The sequence below is a fragment of the Trachurus japonicus genome, chromosome 11 (genome assembly GCF_045865225.1).
Source record: "Trachurus japonicus isolate A0001 chromosome 11, Traja_1.0".
Classification (NCBI taxonomy): Eukaryota; Metazoa; Chordata; class Actinopteri; order Carangiformes; family Carangidae; genus Trachurus; species Trachurus japonicus.
The window spans coordinates 27720037-27738156 of NC_140917.1; the positions used below are offsets into that span (position 1 = coordinate 27720037).

At 43.5% G+C, this 18120-nt stretch overlaps 1 protein-coding gene across 1 annotated transcript; it reads right to left on the minus strand.

Moving 5' to 3' along the window:
• Positions 1 to 1419: 1419 nt before the first annotated feature.
• On the minus strand, positions 1420 to 16658 carry jazf1a (JAZF zinc finger 1a). The gene is made up of 5 exons (XM_085792164.1): positions 16330 to 16658; positions 7674 to 7746; positions 5952 to 6148; positions 3918 to 4087; positions 1420 to 1967 (listed from the first exon to the last, which is right to left on the minus strand). Exons 1-5 carry the CDS (start codon positions 16442 to 16444, stop codon positions 1791 to 1793), a joined length of 732 nt encoding a protein of 243 aa, XP_085648290.1. The 5' UTR covers positions 16445 to 16658; the 3' UTR covers positions 1420 to 1790.
• Positions 16659 to 18120: the final 1462 nt, after the last annotated feature.

Consider the following 18120-nt stretch of genomic DNA (forward strand, 5'->3'; position numbering starts at 1 on the left):
GCACTGCACCACTCTTGTTTTTCTAGAGGCAATGAATGATGAAATCCCAGTCAGGGGGGCAAAAAACACCACATAACGCAACGCAACGCTACCAGCCGGCCAGCCAGCGAGCCAACCGTCCCGCTCCACAGGAGTCCAACCAGCGGCCTGGCACTGAAACACACTGAAAACACAGTAACTAACAGGAACTACGGGCTGATGACTTGGATACTGCTGAGAAAACACACATACATACACACATACAGCCGTTCGTACACACATCACACACATCCATGCATACAATGAACTGGAATGTTGTCGTCTACAACACACACAAATGACAGGTTGTAGGTGGTAATCTCTTTCAAATACAAATCCACCCTTTGCCTTCCACGCGCCGTTCTCTCGCGTTACAACACAACAAAGCATGCGGAGACATTCTGCTGACGTACATCCACCCATCCGCACTTTTTTTTTTTTTTTTGGAGGCTAAAACCCATTGCCACACGGTTTGGCGACCTCCTGGTTGAAACTGTTACAACTCCCTCCCGAAATCCCCCCTCCCCTCCCCACCCTCCCACCTCCCCCCCTCATCAGGCACATGGTATGGTCAATGTTTGGCAGTGGAGAGCTGTTGGCAACGATCATGGAAAAACCAAAAAAAAAAAAAAAACCCAACAACAAAGATATTGGCAACTTGAATACATTATGATGCTTAACCTGCTTTTTGGCGGCTAAGCCTCTGGATCACAGCTCTGGCACTCTGAACGAAGAAACACTGGAGATATGACGGACATGGATGGCTCTGTGTGGGGGTGGGGGTGAAATATTTAAGGTGTGGATCATTATTATTATTATTATTATTGGCCTGGCCCTTGTATGAATACGCTCTCTTCCTGATCAACAGTGAAACATCGCATTCAGAGTGTGTCATACTGAAAGGCATATTAGCTCCTAATCTCTAGGATGTGTGAGAGGAAACGTGAAGTCAGCCAGCTGTTTGACCTTTGACCCTCTGAGGTGACAAAACTGGCCATCGCAGCAAATAAGGAATGAAAGGAACACTTACTGATACATAGAAATAAAAAAAAAACACTATCTAAAACACTGACAAATATAAAATAAAGCTTGAAAATAAAGTGTAACTATTTATGTATATGCTCATGAATACTTATATATTTTTTATATACACATACATATCTGTCTATTGTTTATATATCAATATATCTATTTAAAGTATAACTTAACTCTCGCACTTGGACCCCCAGAAGTTGCTGCGAAGGCACGGGTCTGAGCTCAGCAAACTCTGCGTCTCACGGAGAGGGAGTGTAGGAACGACTGAGCCCAGATCAGCGCCAAAATCAACCTCATCCCACACAACGATGAGCTGGGACAGAAAGGGGGGGGGGGGGCAGGGCTTGGTTGCACTTCCTGGTTAACTTTCTCCTTTCTTTTTTCGTTTGTTTTTTTGTCTTTTCTTTCTGTTGTTTTTTACAGTTAGCACCTTATGTAAGTCAAACAATAGAAAAAGAATAACGTGATAGCATATACGAATGTGCAAATGTACAATAAAAATACTACAAAGATACATTTCTTTTCCAAAAATACAAGTGATATAACGTGGATAGAAAAAATAATGTAATGCAAACAAACAAAAAAAAAGATGAAAAAAAAAAAAAGTAATAAAAACAACTTAAAGCATGCACTTGATCCTTTAGTGTATGGGATGGGTATAAAAGGGTGGGGTGAGGAAAGTCAGGATAGAACAGGGCTATGTTTGGGGTCGTTGACTGGTGTGATGACGACAGGCTCTAGCCTTGGATCTTGCGCAGGATCTCGGTGGAGACGGGCGGGTGGAAGTTGATGGTGTGGTGTCTCAGGCCCTGCGAGGTTTTGTAGCTCTTGCCACAGCGACACTTGAACGGTTTCCTCACACGGATCTGTGTGCGGTGGCCGTTCTTGGCGTGGTACTTGATGCCATTCACATTCTGTTGAGAGGAGGCAGAGGAGAGACGGCGTTACAAAGGCTTAGATACCACTTTCTATTTAAATGTCAAACCCTCTATTTAACATGCAGTATTCAGGGTTCCCACTCTTTTCTTGTAATCATTTTCCAAGACTTTTCCAGGACATTTTCAGCTGCTACAGTCTGACAGACATGCTATTAGGCCTTACACATCGCCCCGTCCCATTCATGCTTTGGAGAAGTGGTAGTTTGACAGTTGTACTTTATTTTGTACATTCAACCACTTTGTTTCTATGTATTTAATTTCTCTCACCCCCAGAAGTTTGATTTAAAGATGTGCAGTCTATGGCTCTAACTTATCTATGAAATAATATCTTACATGCTCAGAAATTAAGACAAATTTATCATAGAACAACGCAAAAACATGTTGTTTTTGTTTTTAAACCACACCTAAAACAGCTCTCTTTTCTCGCTGGGCACATCTTTGGAAAAAAAAAATCCTTAGTGGGGTCTGAAGAAGTCAAATAGAGCTCTGGTAGCTGATGTCACCATGTGATAAATCATTTTCCAGGACAACTCAAGCTTTTCCAGGACATTTTACCCTTTTTCTCAATTTCCATGTGTTTTCCATGACTGGATAATTGCTCAACTATTTTCCAGGTTTTCCAGGACATGTGGGAACCCTGACTTTCTATTTAAATGTCAAACCCTCTATTTAACATGCAGTACTGAACATGGACGCAGCCTGGTGATGGTTGCAGCACCATACAAGTCGTATAGAACTGTTTGACAGTGAGGTTTCTTTACTTGGCTAACAAATTAATATAATAAATGATACTTGCAGAATCCAAACAAGATCAACCCATGATTTAATTTTGAGAGTGGCGTCATCCAGTCCTTCATTATGCCCATTAGGTCAGACCATTAACCTCGTGCAAAATCCACAGTTTGTTCTTAGATACGGCTCTGTTGCTCCTAGAGACCGACTCGCATTCTGTTCCATCATGTCAAAGCCCACGGCGCTGTCTCCAAGTGGTTTAATGGTTTAATGCAGATACAAAAAGTGGGACAGACACGAAATCCCAGTCCTGCAATTAAGTTCGGGATATTCCCACTCGCATATTTTCTTAACAAGAGCTCCCCACTTCATGAATGCATAAGAGAAATTATCGCTGCGGTGTGGAGAACTTTCTGTTGACTTTAGTTTTTTTTTTAAACAATAAATTACAAGAGTACGGTATAATTTTTTTGTTTGTTTTTGTATAGACATTGCATTTATAAGCATTCTGTCTGAGTTAACACAAAAACCTCTCTCATCCTTTTTTTTTTTTTTTTAGAATGTAGTTAATTCCACCACTTCAATCCAGAGTGAAATATCTCAAAATATCAAAATCTAATCTATTAATTGCCACAAAATATTCCACATTGTGTGTTGTTCCAGGACACTGTGTCCCACTGACGTCCTCCCGATAGCCTGACTTTTCCTCTGGCGCCACCATGAGGTTGGCATTTATGATCTGTGCCTAAAGTACGGGGTCCCGAAGCTGCTGCTGCCATCAGAGACTCTTGTTGTTGTGTCAAAGTTTTTACAACCTCAGTCCCTGAGAGAGAGACACGGTGGTGGAGGCAGGTTAGGGGACATATGAGGACCCGTTCAGATCAACCAACGTCACCGTCATTAGTTTTGGAAAGAGCATTAAGGGGTTACATTCCCACACTGTCCATTAGTTAAAGAGCAGGAATGACAAGCTGAAAGAGGTTTTTGTGAGCCGCTGTAAATAAATCCAACCAAAACAAATCTGCTGTGATATATTTATCACTGCTTCCAATCATCATTCTGGATTTATAATGCTTTTCCAAGCATTATGTCGGGACATGTGATACTTGGACAAAAGCTCCAGTGTGTCCTGTGGCTGTGGCTGTGTCTGTGGCTGCCCCCCCCGCCCCCTCTGTCCTCTGGTGGAGCCCTTACCTTGTATCTCTTCTTACAGCCGGGCACGGGGCAGGCGAAAGGCTTCTCCTCTCCCCCGTTCATGCACATGGAGCTGAGGATCGACTCGGAGCTGATGGCGCTTTCTGTGGTCCACGACTCGTCGCTGTCCGACTCCTCGTAGTCTACCTCCTCCTCATCATACTCACTGCCTGGAGACACAATGGAGGAAGCGGAACAAAACTATCTAGTCATCCCCCAGATGATATATGGATCAACTATTTACCCACAAGGGACTAATGCCCCTGGGACTTAAACCAAAACGGAAATGATATGTGACTGTTTATTAATACATTTCCCTGTATCCTGCTCCTACTTTGATGGATTAGCAGCCGGCATGCAAATGAAAGCACAGCTCAAACAAAACAGCAGTGGTTTGCATGTGTGTTTATCTGCTTCTGTGTGTGTGTGTGTGTGTGTGTGCCTGTGAGTCAAAACACTGGGATTGGCACTGAGAAAGAGATCATTAAGTGGGAGTGATCCCCATTGCTTAGCCTGGAAAAAGTGCTTTGCTAAGTGCAGAACATTTTCCACTCACATGCACACACACACACACACACATGACACATCACTGAAATGTTCAAACACACACACACAAATACACACATGCACACAAACACACATAAAGGCCTACTGACCCCCCACCATCTCACAGGAAATGCTGCACCTCAGCATGAGGAAATGGATGGCACCCTGGCACATGTTGAAAGCGGGTGTGTATGTGTGTGTGTGTGTGTGTGTGTGTGTGTGTGTGTGTGTGTGTGTGTGTAGCCATCCTGGTGTATAAGCCCAGACCTAACACTACGTTTGGAACCATTTGGGCTGGAATTGGACATCTGCTTCTGGGCTGTGCAACACACGGCCCCATGCGAACACACAGCGTGACAGCTGCTATGTAATTAGCAGAGTGTTGACTGGCCTGCTCACTGCAGGAGCCACCTAATCTAACACACAAAACAACACAACACACACACACACACACCCATTGAGCAGGAGACAGTTGGGAAGTTTCAGCCTCTTCCTCTCTTTCCACTCTGGAAGAAGAAGATTTTTCCTCATGATTTCATAAATGTGTGGAAACTCTGGCACGAGACGTTTCCAGCCGTTTACAAAACCTCTTTTTTATGGTTAAAAGTGAATAATTTGTGGTTTTCTATTTACAGGTTGCGGAATAAAAAGGTGAGCTGGCTCGTGCTCTCTTGGCAAATACGCTGAAGTTATGTAAAAAGAAAAAAGAAAAAAAAAGAAAAAAGGGAGCTGGCTGAAGCCAAAAAGGCAAAAGAAACAAACAATTTCTTTTGTATTTAAATATTAGAACTATTTCATAACAACACCTCCCAAATTCATGATTTTTCATTTTTAAAACACCATAGGTTTTTGTTATGTAAAGGTTTTCTGTCATGTAATGTGTAAATTTTATCATATTTTTCACTATTGTCCTTTTTCTTCTTTTTCTTTTTTGGTTTGTTTGCCATGTTGTGCGGTGTCTTGTGATCACATGATCACATGATCACGTGGGACTCTTTAAATAGGGACACCTGCGCTTCATTATTCTGAAGAAGACAATGTAAGTGTCGAAACGCGTTGGTCCATCCCTGTCAAATAAAGGATTTTTATTACGTTACATTCGGTGCCTCAGCCTTTTTGGCTTCAGCCAGCTCCTTTTTTAGTCTTGATGAGCACCTGATTTTTTACAAGCACCAGATTGCAGCACTACCTATTGCTTCGACACTGAAGTTATGTTTTGAATTTTCCAGCTCAGTGACCAGGTATGAAATCAGCTGCATTCCATTCAGGTGACAAACTCCTTCGATTGTTCATCGGCTACTGTCGGAGGAGAGTGATGGATAACCGTAAGCGTGACTCTAAGCTGTTTCTGTTACTGCCAGCAGGGTTCATTTGTATTAGTTTCAACACTGTCATCTCACTCAGCACCTACAGGTAATCCATCTTTCATCCTCTCGAACGCACATGTCGGCACACACACACGCACGCGCGCACACACACCTGTCGTACCTGTGGGTGTGCTGCTGCGGAAGGAGGAGGAAGGGGTGATGGGGGGCGTGACGGGAGGCGTCAGGTTACCGCTGGTGTGGCGAGGAGGCGTGGCCGTGCTGTTCCTGGACACGCCGCCCGTGATGGACAGGGACAGTTTGGGCGTGGCCTTCTTCTTCATGGTCTCCTGCTCCCGGCGCGCCGCATCCGTCATGAACCTGACGACACACAGGTGTGGTAGTGTTACACAGTTTATCTATCAATCAACTTGAGTCTACGTATTTATTTTCCAGTTTTGTCCATCCTTTCGATCAAACACTGTACTGTTTTTATTATTTATTACCTTGAATTTCTTTTATTCTTAATTATCCTTCTCTTCTCTATGCACTAATTTTATGAACTGATCTTTATTTATCTATCTGTCTATTTTTCTATCTATCTTGTACTGACAGTAATTGTTGAGAAGCTTGAACAATATCATTACAGATGCAGATTGCACAGCTATGGGAAGTACAGGACCCAAAACTGAATCCAAAAGTCATGAAACTGTTTGGGTAATAATATATTCTAGGGCTGCATGATATACGTATATATAAATATAATAATAATAATAATAATATATAAATAAAAATAAGAAATCATGCTGCCATTATATTAACTAATTTTGTGATTTGCCATATGTAATACATACGTTTTATATATATAAATATGTTGATGGGATTTCTCTGGCCATCTCTTGGGCATCCCATTGCTTGTGGTGCTATCAATGCACATTTACCATTATCAAATAAAAAAGGCAGCTCCTGCAATTTGGATATTACACATAGCCGATCTGTAATTCCAATTATAGTACAATTAACTGCGCAGCCCTAATCTATTCAACTACCTGTGTTTTCATTTCTAAATAGACTCTTAAACCTGTCCTTTCCTGCCCTGCCTAATCTCTTTTTAAGATGAAGTCAGCCATTACTTAGTGAGTAAAACAGTATAATGACCCAAGTTGTGATTAAGTATGATTATACCTTAATAAAGCCCAACTTTTTTTTTTCTCTTCACACTGCTTTTGCCAGCGTTTTCCTACTTTCTGCAGTGTCATTTGTTGCTATAATGGGAGCCTTTGCCTGTGTGTAATTATGGCTGCATATGTTGATTTGAGGGGGAGGTCTGAGCTTTACCAAAACATAACTGAGCTGCTGAACCAACTGTCCCCTGCCATATAACTCATCACAACTCTGTACAGTAAACAGACGACATTTACAACCGCCACTTCAACAATTACCACAGAAAACAAACCTCACTCTCTCTTTCTCTCTTGATGTTTTTTCCTGTTATCTTTCCCAGTGTTGCATCTTGGAGTGATTTAATGGGACATTAAGTGGGACGTGACGACACCACCACCACCACCACACAACAAAACACACACACACACACACACACACACACACACACACACACACAGGCTGTAATCCTGAAACGCTGCCTCTGGCTGAGCCGTTGTGCAGCGCGGGGAGTCAGGAGGAGCCACTGTCTTGTGTGGTTTTTGTGCGCCGGCCTGTTGATGACTCACTGCTCTGTCTATGGGAAGTAACATCAGGAACTGGGAGCTGTTCCCCGCAAGCCACATGGACATTCACATGCTCACACACACTCACGGGTGTTTCAGCAGTGGAGCAATGCTGCCCTCTATGGACGGACCTGTTTTTGATGAAGTGTGTGTGTGTGTGTGTGGGTGAATGTGTGTACCTGTTTATGTAGCTTAGGGCCAGATAAGTGGGCTGTTGTTGTTCCTGCTTCTCCAGAACTCGCGGATCTGTGTCTGACAGAGAGAGAGAGGGGGGAGAGGGGGAGAGGGAGAGGGAGACTCAGATTAATCACTGCTCTCTGTGAAGGGAAAAAGTTGTGTGAATACTCTTAGTATGTATCTGACTCATACATCTATTCTTCCTGCCAGACTGGCTGATAGATTACTGGATGTTTCCCACACTGCGTTCTCTGTATTAGTCCGTACCACACGGCAGCCTTCAGATGCATTTTAAATACTTTTAATTTAATTTATTGGTTTATTTGACAGGGGCAGTGCAACACTGATCAACAGAATAAAAAAAAACTGCAAGTGAGCCAGAGTTAGCTAGTAAGGCTAATTTTCATCCGTTGTACCTGGCCAGATGTTACAGGCAACATAAGAACCAAAAAAACAAGCAAGCAATGCATTAAAATACAGCTAGTACATATCAATTTACCTAAAAGCTGATTACATATAGTACAGATAATATGTATAGCTATGACATAAGCACAAACAGTAACAGACATTAAAAAGCAGGACATGCAATGACAAACATAGGGAAACAGGACATGGACATATAAGACAGTGACAGACATGACAAAGCATAATGTGGTTCACATGATTAGTGGGTATATGATTGATTATTGATTAACCACTGCCATAAGAAGAATAAGAAGCGCATTATTTGCACCGATGTCTTTCCCCTAAAGTGACCTGAGTCTGTTTAATCGAGGTCTGACTGCGGTGGAGAGGAAATTCGTCTGAGGCTGAAAAAAAAGAGCGACTTGATGATGAATGTACGCGGTTGTATTAGTTGAAACGCACGCGCGCGCTCGCTCGCTCACTCACGCTTTTTCCAGTTGACTTGCAAAGTCAGTAACACTACAGTAGGCCACTTCCACTGCCTGAGGGGAGCAGCGTTAACTTCAAAGCCCCACCTCTGGAAAACAGGAGCAAGTGTGCATGAAAACACAGCAGCTGGACACATCTGTGAAGTAGCGGTGCCATCAAGTGTTGGACGGGGGGAACCAACGTGCAGCAGGATACTAACCAATACAACCAGTCGTTTTTGTGCCATGGCCATGCACGTCCATGTCTGTGTGTGTGTGTATGTAGGCAGATGTAATGGCAAGCAGATGTTTTACAAACTCATCTCCACTTTTCTCTCTACTCTCTCTCTTCTTCTTTCTTTTCTCTTTCCCTCATCATAGAGCAGCACTTTAACTTTCTTTTCTTCCCCATCTCACATCCATCTATCTCTCTTTGCTCATGCTCTGTCTTGTTTACTACCTTCCACCATAACATCAATGCATATCCATATGTACAGCACTGTTTGCACATGTCCACGCATTTTTTTTTGTCTTCTCTAACCCTTCAATAAGTTGTTTTTTTGTTTTGTTTTGTTTTGTCTTTGTATGTTTTTCTTGTTCTCCACTTGTCTTGTATTGGCATCACTTAATAAAAAATAAAAAAAAGGAAAAAATATTTGGATAAATCAAAAAAAATGTAAATTCCTAAAAAAAAGAAAAAAAAAATTCAGATCCAAGAACTGGATCATCTCTGTGCAACAATTAACAACACTCCTCTGGACGCTCCTTCCAACTAATCCCCACTGTGTGTGTGTTTGCGTGCTGGCCTTCTCAGCCCTTTGGTTTTCAGGCTTTCACACCTCATAATTAAAAAAGAATGCAGACTTCCCACAGTGCAGAGGAACACCACGGAGAGCAGCAAACAAGAAAACAACCCGGGACAAAAATGCACAAGTACCACCACCACCACCACCGCTGCTGCTGCTGCTGCTGCTGCTGCTGCTGCTGCTGCTGCTGCTCCACGCCACAGTCCTGTGCATCTGAGTTTAGGTTTAAAAACTGCTAGGTAAGGAAGTGAGACAGCGGGGGCATGCACCCATCAACACACGCTGACACACACATACACACACATCTGAGGTGGTCCACAGAGGTGGTCTTTGACAGTCTTTTATAGCTGAGCCTTAATAATCCTACCTGCTGCTCAGATGTAGAGACCAGAGCTCTCTCTGCATACGCATGCACGTGTGCACACACACCTCGACCTACAGCATTGACAAGACAAAGTCACAGAACATGACAGTGTCCTGAAAAACACTTTTCGTAGCAGTTTTATTATTATTATCTGTTAAATTAGCGTTAAATATGAATGTACAGCCAAGAACATCACAGAGAGGCAGAATGATTAGTTAGGTAATAAGGAAAATGTTTTTCATTGGACAAAAGTTTTATGGTGTTACCTTCTCAAATGTGAGAATTTTCTGCTTTTCCTCATTTCACCAAATTAAAATTAAACTCAAATGTATCTTTTGGTTTTGAGCTGGTAAACGACTGATTAATCAACCACCAGAAATAAAAATGTAGAAATAGATCTGGCATGTTCTATGGAAAGGAGCAACAGCGTATAGGTAAATGTGAAAATAAACTCAGTCAGCGGTCAGTTAATGCGTTGTTTAGACTTCAATGAATAGATGAATTGTGTTGAGTTTTGTCTGACTGAACATACACATCCCAAAGATTTTCAGTTGTGTGTGTGTGTGTGTGTGTGTGTGTGTGTGTGTGTGTGTGTGTGTGTGTGTGTGTGTGTGTGTGTGTGTGTGTGTGTGTGTGTGTGTGTGTGTACAGAGGAAGGGGGGCAGGGTGTTGTGGAAATGGGGTAAGCCAGGTGCACAGAGAGAGCTGCAGTTAATGTTCACTGGTTTTATGACTTCCGCTCACCTAGCAGGACAGGAAGCTAACACACTGCTGATGTTGCACACACACACACACACACACACACGCACAAGTGCACAGAGACATAGAAAACCACATGGATTTGGACCTTTGCTGATTTCATGTGAAGGCTTTATATCATACTACTTCCTGCTTGTGTGTTATTTATCATTCAGCATGTTGGCTCGTTTCAGTGCATGTGTGCTGCAGGTCTGAGGTCTATAAATATCTCCCTAATTAGCATCCGTGCCATTAAAAGCAAGCACCAATCAACAGCCTCTCCCTGCATTTCAACACACACATCCATCTCTCACCAGCGGCACACTGCTGCCCCCTGCTGAACACACTGGGCCTACAAGTGTCCCTATGTACTGTATGTGAGCATGTGTATGGCTCTGTGTGTGTGTGTGTGTGTGTGTGTGTGTCTGTATGTGTGTGTATGTGTTGAAACCAGGCCAAGAATGCATGGCTTGTTTTTCAGGCTGCTAATTAAGCCACAGAGAGAATTTTAAAGTGTTTCTAGAGCAGCAGGCAACCGGATGGAGGGAGAGGAGATGAGGGGGTGGAGGGGCAGGGAGGAAGAGGAGGAGGAGGAGGAGAGGAGGGGAGGGGTATGGGTGGAGGAAAAGGCAAAACCTCTCTGTAATTACACTTCCCAGGGCTTGGTTGGTTGGCCGCTCGGGCCCTGTGACTTCCGAAAGGTGATCTGTGTGACTGTGACTGCGTGTTAGTGTGTGTGTGTGTGTGTGTGTGTGTGTGTGTGTGTGTGTGTGTAGTGTGAAAATAGAAGGGCTGCAGTTTCCAGTTTAGGATGCCAGTCCACTAATTGCTCCGCTACACCCTGACAGGTCATTTAGTAAAATATGGTGAACACACTCAGTCTCTCACACGCACAAACACACACGCCCCTTCCCCTGTCACACCTCTACGCAGCAGGATGAGAAGCCAGCTGACATCTGGAGCATTCACTGTTATGAAGCTGTAATCAGTATCATGATGACAAGCATTTGTTTATGTGTGTGTTTTACACTGTAGATCTGATTATATGAAAAAATGTAATGACATCATATTGGACTTAACCCTCCTGTTGACCTCCTGGGTCAAGGAAGGAAGGACGAAAGGAAGGAAGGAAGGAAGGAAGGAAGGAAGGAAGGAAGGAAGGAAGGATGGAGGGATAGAAGGAAGGAAGGAAGGAAGGAAGGAAGGAAGGAAGGAAGGAAGGAAGGAAGGAAGGAAGGAAGGAAGGAGGGACAAAGGGAAAGAAGGAAGGAGGGACAAAGGGAAAGAAGGAAGGCAGGCAGGACCATGGGAAAGATGGAAAGAAGGAAGGAAAGAAGGACGGAAGGAAGGAAGGATGAAGGGAAGGAAGGAAGGACAAAGGGAAAAATAGGAGGAAAGGAGGAAGGGAAAAAGGAAGGAAAGATAGATGGAGGGAGGGAACAGATTAGGTCAATTGGGTCAAAAAGTAAGGAAGAAGTAAGGAAGAAGGGAAGGGAGGGAGGAAGGGAGGGAGGGAGGGAGGGGAAAAGGATTATGGAAAGAAGGAAAGAAAGATGGAGGGAGGGAACAGACCAGGTGAATTGGATCAAAAGAGGAGGGAAGAAGAAGTAAGGACGAAGGGAAGGAAGGAAGGAAAGAAGGAAGGGAAAAAGGATTGTGCGAAGAAGGAAGGGAGAAAGGAAGGAAAGAAGGATGGAGGGAGGGAGGGAACAGATTGGGTCATTTTGACCCAGAAGGACAACAGGAGGGTTAAGGTAATAATGATAGATATTTAATAGATAAAATAACTAAAATTAAATCAAAACTTAATACTTATTTTCCATTATCTATAATCAATTCATGACATATTCCCATGATTCAAGGTGAAGTCTCCTAATGCCTTACTGTGTGACCAACTCAAAAGCACCAAGAGATGCTGAAACATGATATGATAAAACTTCTTTTTTTAATGAAGTCATCCATTATTAAAACTGTTGCCAAATGAGTTTTCTGTCTGCCAACTAAGTCACTGATTCATTGTTTGATCTCTGAACATCATATTGTCACAATATGATGAATTTGTGCTCTACTGGCCTCATCAAGGAGACTAATCTCACACAAAGACCATTTCTTGTAATTCACCTAATACCTCCTTAGTAATGCATTTATATCCTCATTAAAAAATCTAATAGCAGCTGGAGAGGGGTTTTCCACCCTGTTAATGTCAGATACTTAACACCTTCCTCACCATATTGTGTTTGAATTTGCCTTTTCTTTGAGCCAGAGCTGATAAAATGCTGCAGCCAAACCAACCCTGTGGGCTGAATGATTACGCCTTTAAAAAATTACTGCAGGTTCATTATCAGCATGCTGAGGCAGACCCTGTATTGTTACACATTATTACGACACAATACTGGCTCGACTCAAGTCACAGCTCAGATTCCAGCTGCAAAATCGAATCCAGATGAAAAAAAAAAACAAAAAACAAAAAAACTGCAAATTCTGGCCAAGCAAATCTGAGAAGTTTGGGAATTCCCTTTTCTCGCCCCCATAGTTTTCCCCCTTTCTCAAACTTCTCTTTCAAACCTATTCTCCACTTCACTTGTAATCTCCATCTACCCCCCCCCCTCCCTCCCCCGCCCTCCATGCACCACTTTGTTGAGGTAAGAGGCAGGTATGTGCTTGCGCAGGTGAGAACACAACACACGGCTGTGGCGCACGCAGGCAAACAAGGCTGACATCATCGCATTCCTCAGACCTTACCTAGAGTCACACACGGCACAAAGCCTTCGACAACAACCAAAACACCGTTCACCTAACCCACTTCCTTTTTTGCCTTCAGCGGTGACCTAACCAGTGCGGGATGGGTGTGTTATCTGGGGCAGTTGCTATCCTTCCGTCTGGGATGATGTCAGCACCGAGGACCTACACAGACATTACCCCCGTTTTCCCATGGAAAGTACAACGACGGGATAATCTTGTCCAATCGCTGCAGGGAATGGGTTCAAATAAGTACCAAGGTGAGATAAGTGAGACACGACCCCTAAAGTCTGAGCCAAAATCTGGCTCTTTTTTTTTTTTTCTCCCCACTCTTCGGCACATTGGATGTCCTGCCAGAAGAGGGCAGCACAGTCTATGGTATTGACCAAGTGTTTCCAGCACAGACCCACACTGATATCTACACCCTGACCTCAGACCCACTGACTCACTTTTTACTGCTATTTATGTCTGCCATCAGAAAGCCTGTTATCACCTCCAGATTATCTGATTTATGGTCATCTGTTCGCTTCCTGCAGGACGAGGCCACAAATCAAGAAGACGTGTTATCATCGAATCCTCAAGCATCTTATCAGACACCTCATGTGAAGGTGCTGGGAGGATTAGCTTATCTTTTGATTGATTATTGATCACACCTCATCGCACCACTTTAAAAACCAAAGAGGAGACTCCGAGCTAAACGCCGCTACCCCTCTCTCTCCCCGACTCTCCACACTACCACCTCAATCCCCTCCATCTGTCACACTTATCCCCGTGGTAACTGATCTGCGAGCGGTATTGATTAGGCCGTGTGTGATCTTGACACCGACGACGACCAGACGCAGTATAAAGCTATAGCAGGAGGGGCAACTCATTAATTCGAGCGCTGCGACGGGTAAACCGCCACACTGCTGAACCGACGGTTGGGGTCAAAGGTCAAGCTAAGAGCCAGATGGGAGCATATATCAGCGGATGTGCTGTTGGGGTTGTGTGGCTGTGAAAACAATGTGTATCCTCGCCTCTCTCTCGGTTTACATCCTTTAAAATGAGTTTACTGGTGAGTTATGGAAACAAACTGGGGTCTATAGGTGTTTATCAGTGTTTGTAGGATAAAGAATGAACTAATAACTAAATAAAATGGCAGACTCTCCTTCTTTAAAGAGGAACTATGCAAGATTTTTAGGTTAACTATGCTACATTTGTACCTTAACTAAACAGCTTTGGAGTAATTGTGATGGTTGAGCTCTGCCTTCCACCATGGTCGAAAACCAACGTCTCTGTGGCACTGCGACACAAAAAGGCCCTGCAAACTATTGTTTATAATGGATAAGACTACACAAATATACACATTGTAACACATGTATGATAAATAACATTATCTACTGCTCCATTGATTGTTTTCTCTCCAGCTTAGTTGAAAACAAATGCACATGGCCGTGAGGAGGGTTAGCAAAACAGCGGAGAAGCGAACGGACTTGCATAGTTCCCCTTTAAAGTAATGTGGAAGAGATCCCTGGAGCATATGGTAGCATGAAGCAGCACGGTCCACAACACCACCCACCCAGCTCCACTTTCCCCTACAAACACAGTATCACAAAACTTCTCTTCTCTTTAAAAAAAAAAAACATCAGCACATCAGTCCCGTCCCACATGTGATGTGACATCACACGCTGGGTGTCCTCACCACAGCTGGCTCGCTGCTCTTTGTTAGTGAGACAGCAGGTGTGCAATCGCTCAGCCAATATACTGCCCCCAACCCCTTCAGAGACTGCCAGTTGCCATGGAGACGGGCTCAATGAAGCATCCATTTTACCCCCCCTTCCTCGCCCCGCTGCTTCACCCCCTTTAAACAGCCCCCTGATGATGGATACACACCACAAATAATGATTAGCCCAGATCAACTTTGTTACAGATTTTTGAGTAATCTGGCGGTTTTCAACTCATAATCAGATAGTTAACCTTTCTACTATTGACTTTTACATGTTTGTGGGTATTTCAGCTGAGTGCTATATTATATTCAACAACATAGGTTACTAATTAGACTCTGTGAATGGTTTTATAATGGCATATTGAAGCAATATACAGGATCACTCCCTCATTAATAACTTAATGTTAATGAGGGAGGCATACACACTAGTAATAATTTTTCTAAGTATATCATATGTATAATCATATTTACTAATCCCTTTTCTAAGCAGCTATATTTGCTGACTATAACATTATTACAAGTTACTTTTTTCTTGATATGCCACATTATACGTCACATTCAGTGATGCTTGTAAATGAGCAGTTAATAGTCTACTAATTAAACTATCAACAGCAATGGATAGATAAATAAGAAGCTTGTAAAGCTTGTAAAGCTGTATTGATGGTATGCAATAAATCATTTGCATTAAGTTCATGTCCCCAACTACTGTGTTGATGATCTTGCAGTGTCAAATGGTGGACAGTGACTGCACCAGGTGATCACAGGGTTTCCTCATAGATACAAATCTAATAAGCAACAAGTTGAAGCTCGTGCATGTGGAAGAAAATCAAATCACCTAATGCTCTGCATGTCTGCTGCAGCCTGGTTTAATCTGACACAGTGTCAATGGTAATTGAATGACACCAACATAATCGGAAAGCATTGACAAAAAAGAGTGATGCCTCGACACATTGACAACACCTGAGGTGACAAACGCGACAGACTTTTTGAGGGGAGGGGGCAGCTCAATACACAAGCCCGTCCGGCTGCACCGCATCAGGCCCGGGGACGTCAACACAGTCCTGCGCCTCTGCAGCTGCTAGCTGGTAAACCGCTGCCTGCCTGGTCGGGATGCTAGTTACACCTATGAGACCTCCGCGGCCCTCGTAGTCGAGTTACCGCTGCAGAGGTAATTAACACCGCCACCGTGAGATAAAGCTAAAAGGGCGACCACTTTCCCCCCCCACAGAAACGCAGTGTTTTTCAGGAGAAATAAAGTCCCGCGGGGCTCGGTGCCTCCCACGCCGACGACGGGGCAGCGAGCAGCGGCAGCGGCAGCAGGAATAGCGGAATGTAACAGCCCAACCCGAGCCGCTCTGCGCCGGGCTAACTAGCTACACGCGAGCTAACAGCGGCTAGCCGCCTAGCTCCGTCTCCCCCTCTGGCCCGACTCACCGATGTGATTGTCCTCGATGTGGACGATGAGCTCGGCGAGGGACTCAAACTGGAGACCGCAGCCCCCGAACCTGCAGGAATTGGAGAAAAATGAAGCTGCGGCGATGCCCGTCATGTTTTCGGCGCTGGTGCATTCACCGGGTGGAGAGGGCAGGAGCAGGGAGAGGGGGGGTCCGGGGAGCCGGGGCGGTGAACGAGGAGGCAGAGGCTTCAGGTCCGGGGTGGGAGCGGGGCAGAGCGCCGAGCGGCGGAGCAGACACCGGGCGGACAGACAGACAGGACAGCGGCGGACCCAGCTGGGAGGCAGGCGGGACGGTGGGGGTGGAGATGGGGTGGGGGAGGGCTGGCTAGTGGCGGCCTACGTCACGACCTGCCTACCTGTTGGGATCTGACCTGACTGATGACATCAAACACCGACAAATCAAAGTTAAATCTTAATAGACACCAAAGAAACATCAAGCGGCATATTATGCAAATCACGGAGTGCTGCAGACTTTCATGTTTATCATTACGTTCACATGTTGTTTCCCTGCTCTTATCCATTGAACAGAGTTAAGGCAGTCCCTAATAAAGCTATACACAGTAGTTATTGCATTTATTTGGTTATAGCCTATTTGAAGCAATATGATACTAAATTAACTTTAAATTTTTCAATTAGCCTATCTATATGTAAGAAATAGATTTTAGTGAATTCAAAATTGTATGGTTATGGAAAATGTATGTGGTATGGTATTGTTGATATCAGGTAGGCTAATATAAAACAGTATGTAGGATATTGTTTTAGCATATAGCCTACCATTTGAAATGAAACATTTTTTAATATCAGACTTTGTAGTTAGGCCTGGAAATATAGAAAATTTTGGATGGTTGGTTGAACACTCACTGCAAAAATAAGCTGCCAAAAATTGTATAGAAAATTACTAACTCAATTAGCTATTGTGAAAGAGTCTGATACAATCAATTGCAGATGTACAAATGGACAATGCATTTGTTCTACAGATGTTGTTTAACTTGTGCACCAGCCTGTCATCAAAAGACTGCCAGCAAAAAAAACAAGAGACCCACTATGATTTAAGAGGCTTACCAATTACTCGGCCTGCGCAGTCATTGTCTGTGTCATCTATGTGAATAGAAATCTGGAGGAGGAACCAGGCTCTCGGTGACCGCACTCTCGGGAGTAGCAGCATCATAGTCCCAGAATAACAACTGGTTGTGAACATGACAGATGCTGACAATCTACATTCTTCTATTAATATTCATCGTGGTAAATAGCTGCTGGTTTACCTATTTTTTTCCCCTAATATAAATTTTTAGTAATGTGCTTAGCATAAATGTCTTCTGCTGTATTTCTTTGTTAATGTCTTTTTAGCCTTTGAATTGCCCATGTGTATGAAATGAATTATATAAATACATGCTTCGCTTTGGTTTTTTGGACCTTCTTGGACTGGAGTTGTTTATAAAACATGTCATGCAACGTCTTTAAAGGAGACCAATGTGAAATTATGAAAATATGAAAAACATTTGTTGTTTATTTTCCATCAGAGTTAACTCAGGATTGAAAATTAGGGAATGTTGTGTTACAACTCTACATGTATCTGTGCTGTGTGTATCGATAAATAAATGATAAGCTTTGCACAACTTATTGGCAACAGAAACTATTACATCCATAAAGTTTACTGATTAATGCTACCCTATAATGGCTCAGTGGGTGAGTGGAGAACTTTGTGGTGTGTGTGGCTCCCAGAGAGCGGAGAATGTCCTTAAATCACTGGGGTTGGCTAACCAGGGCCG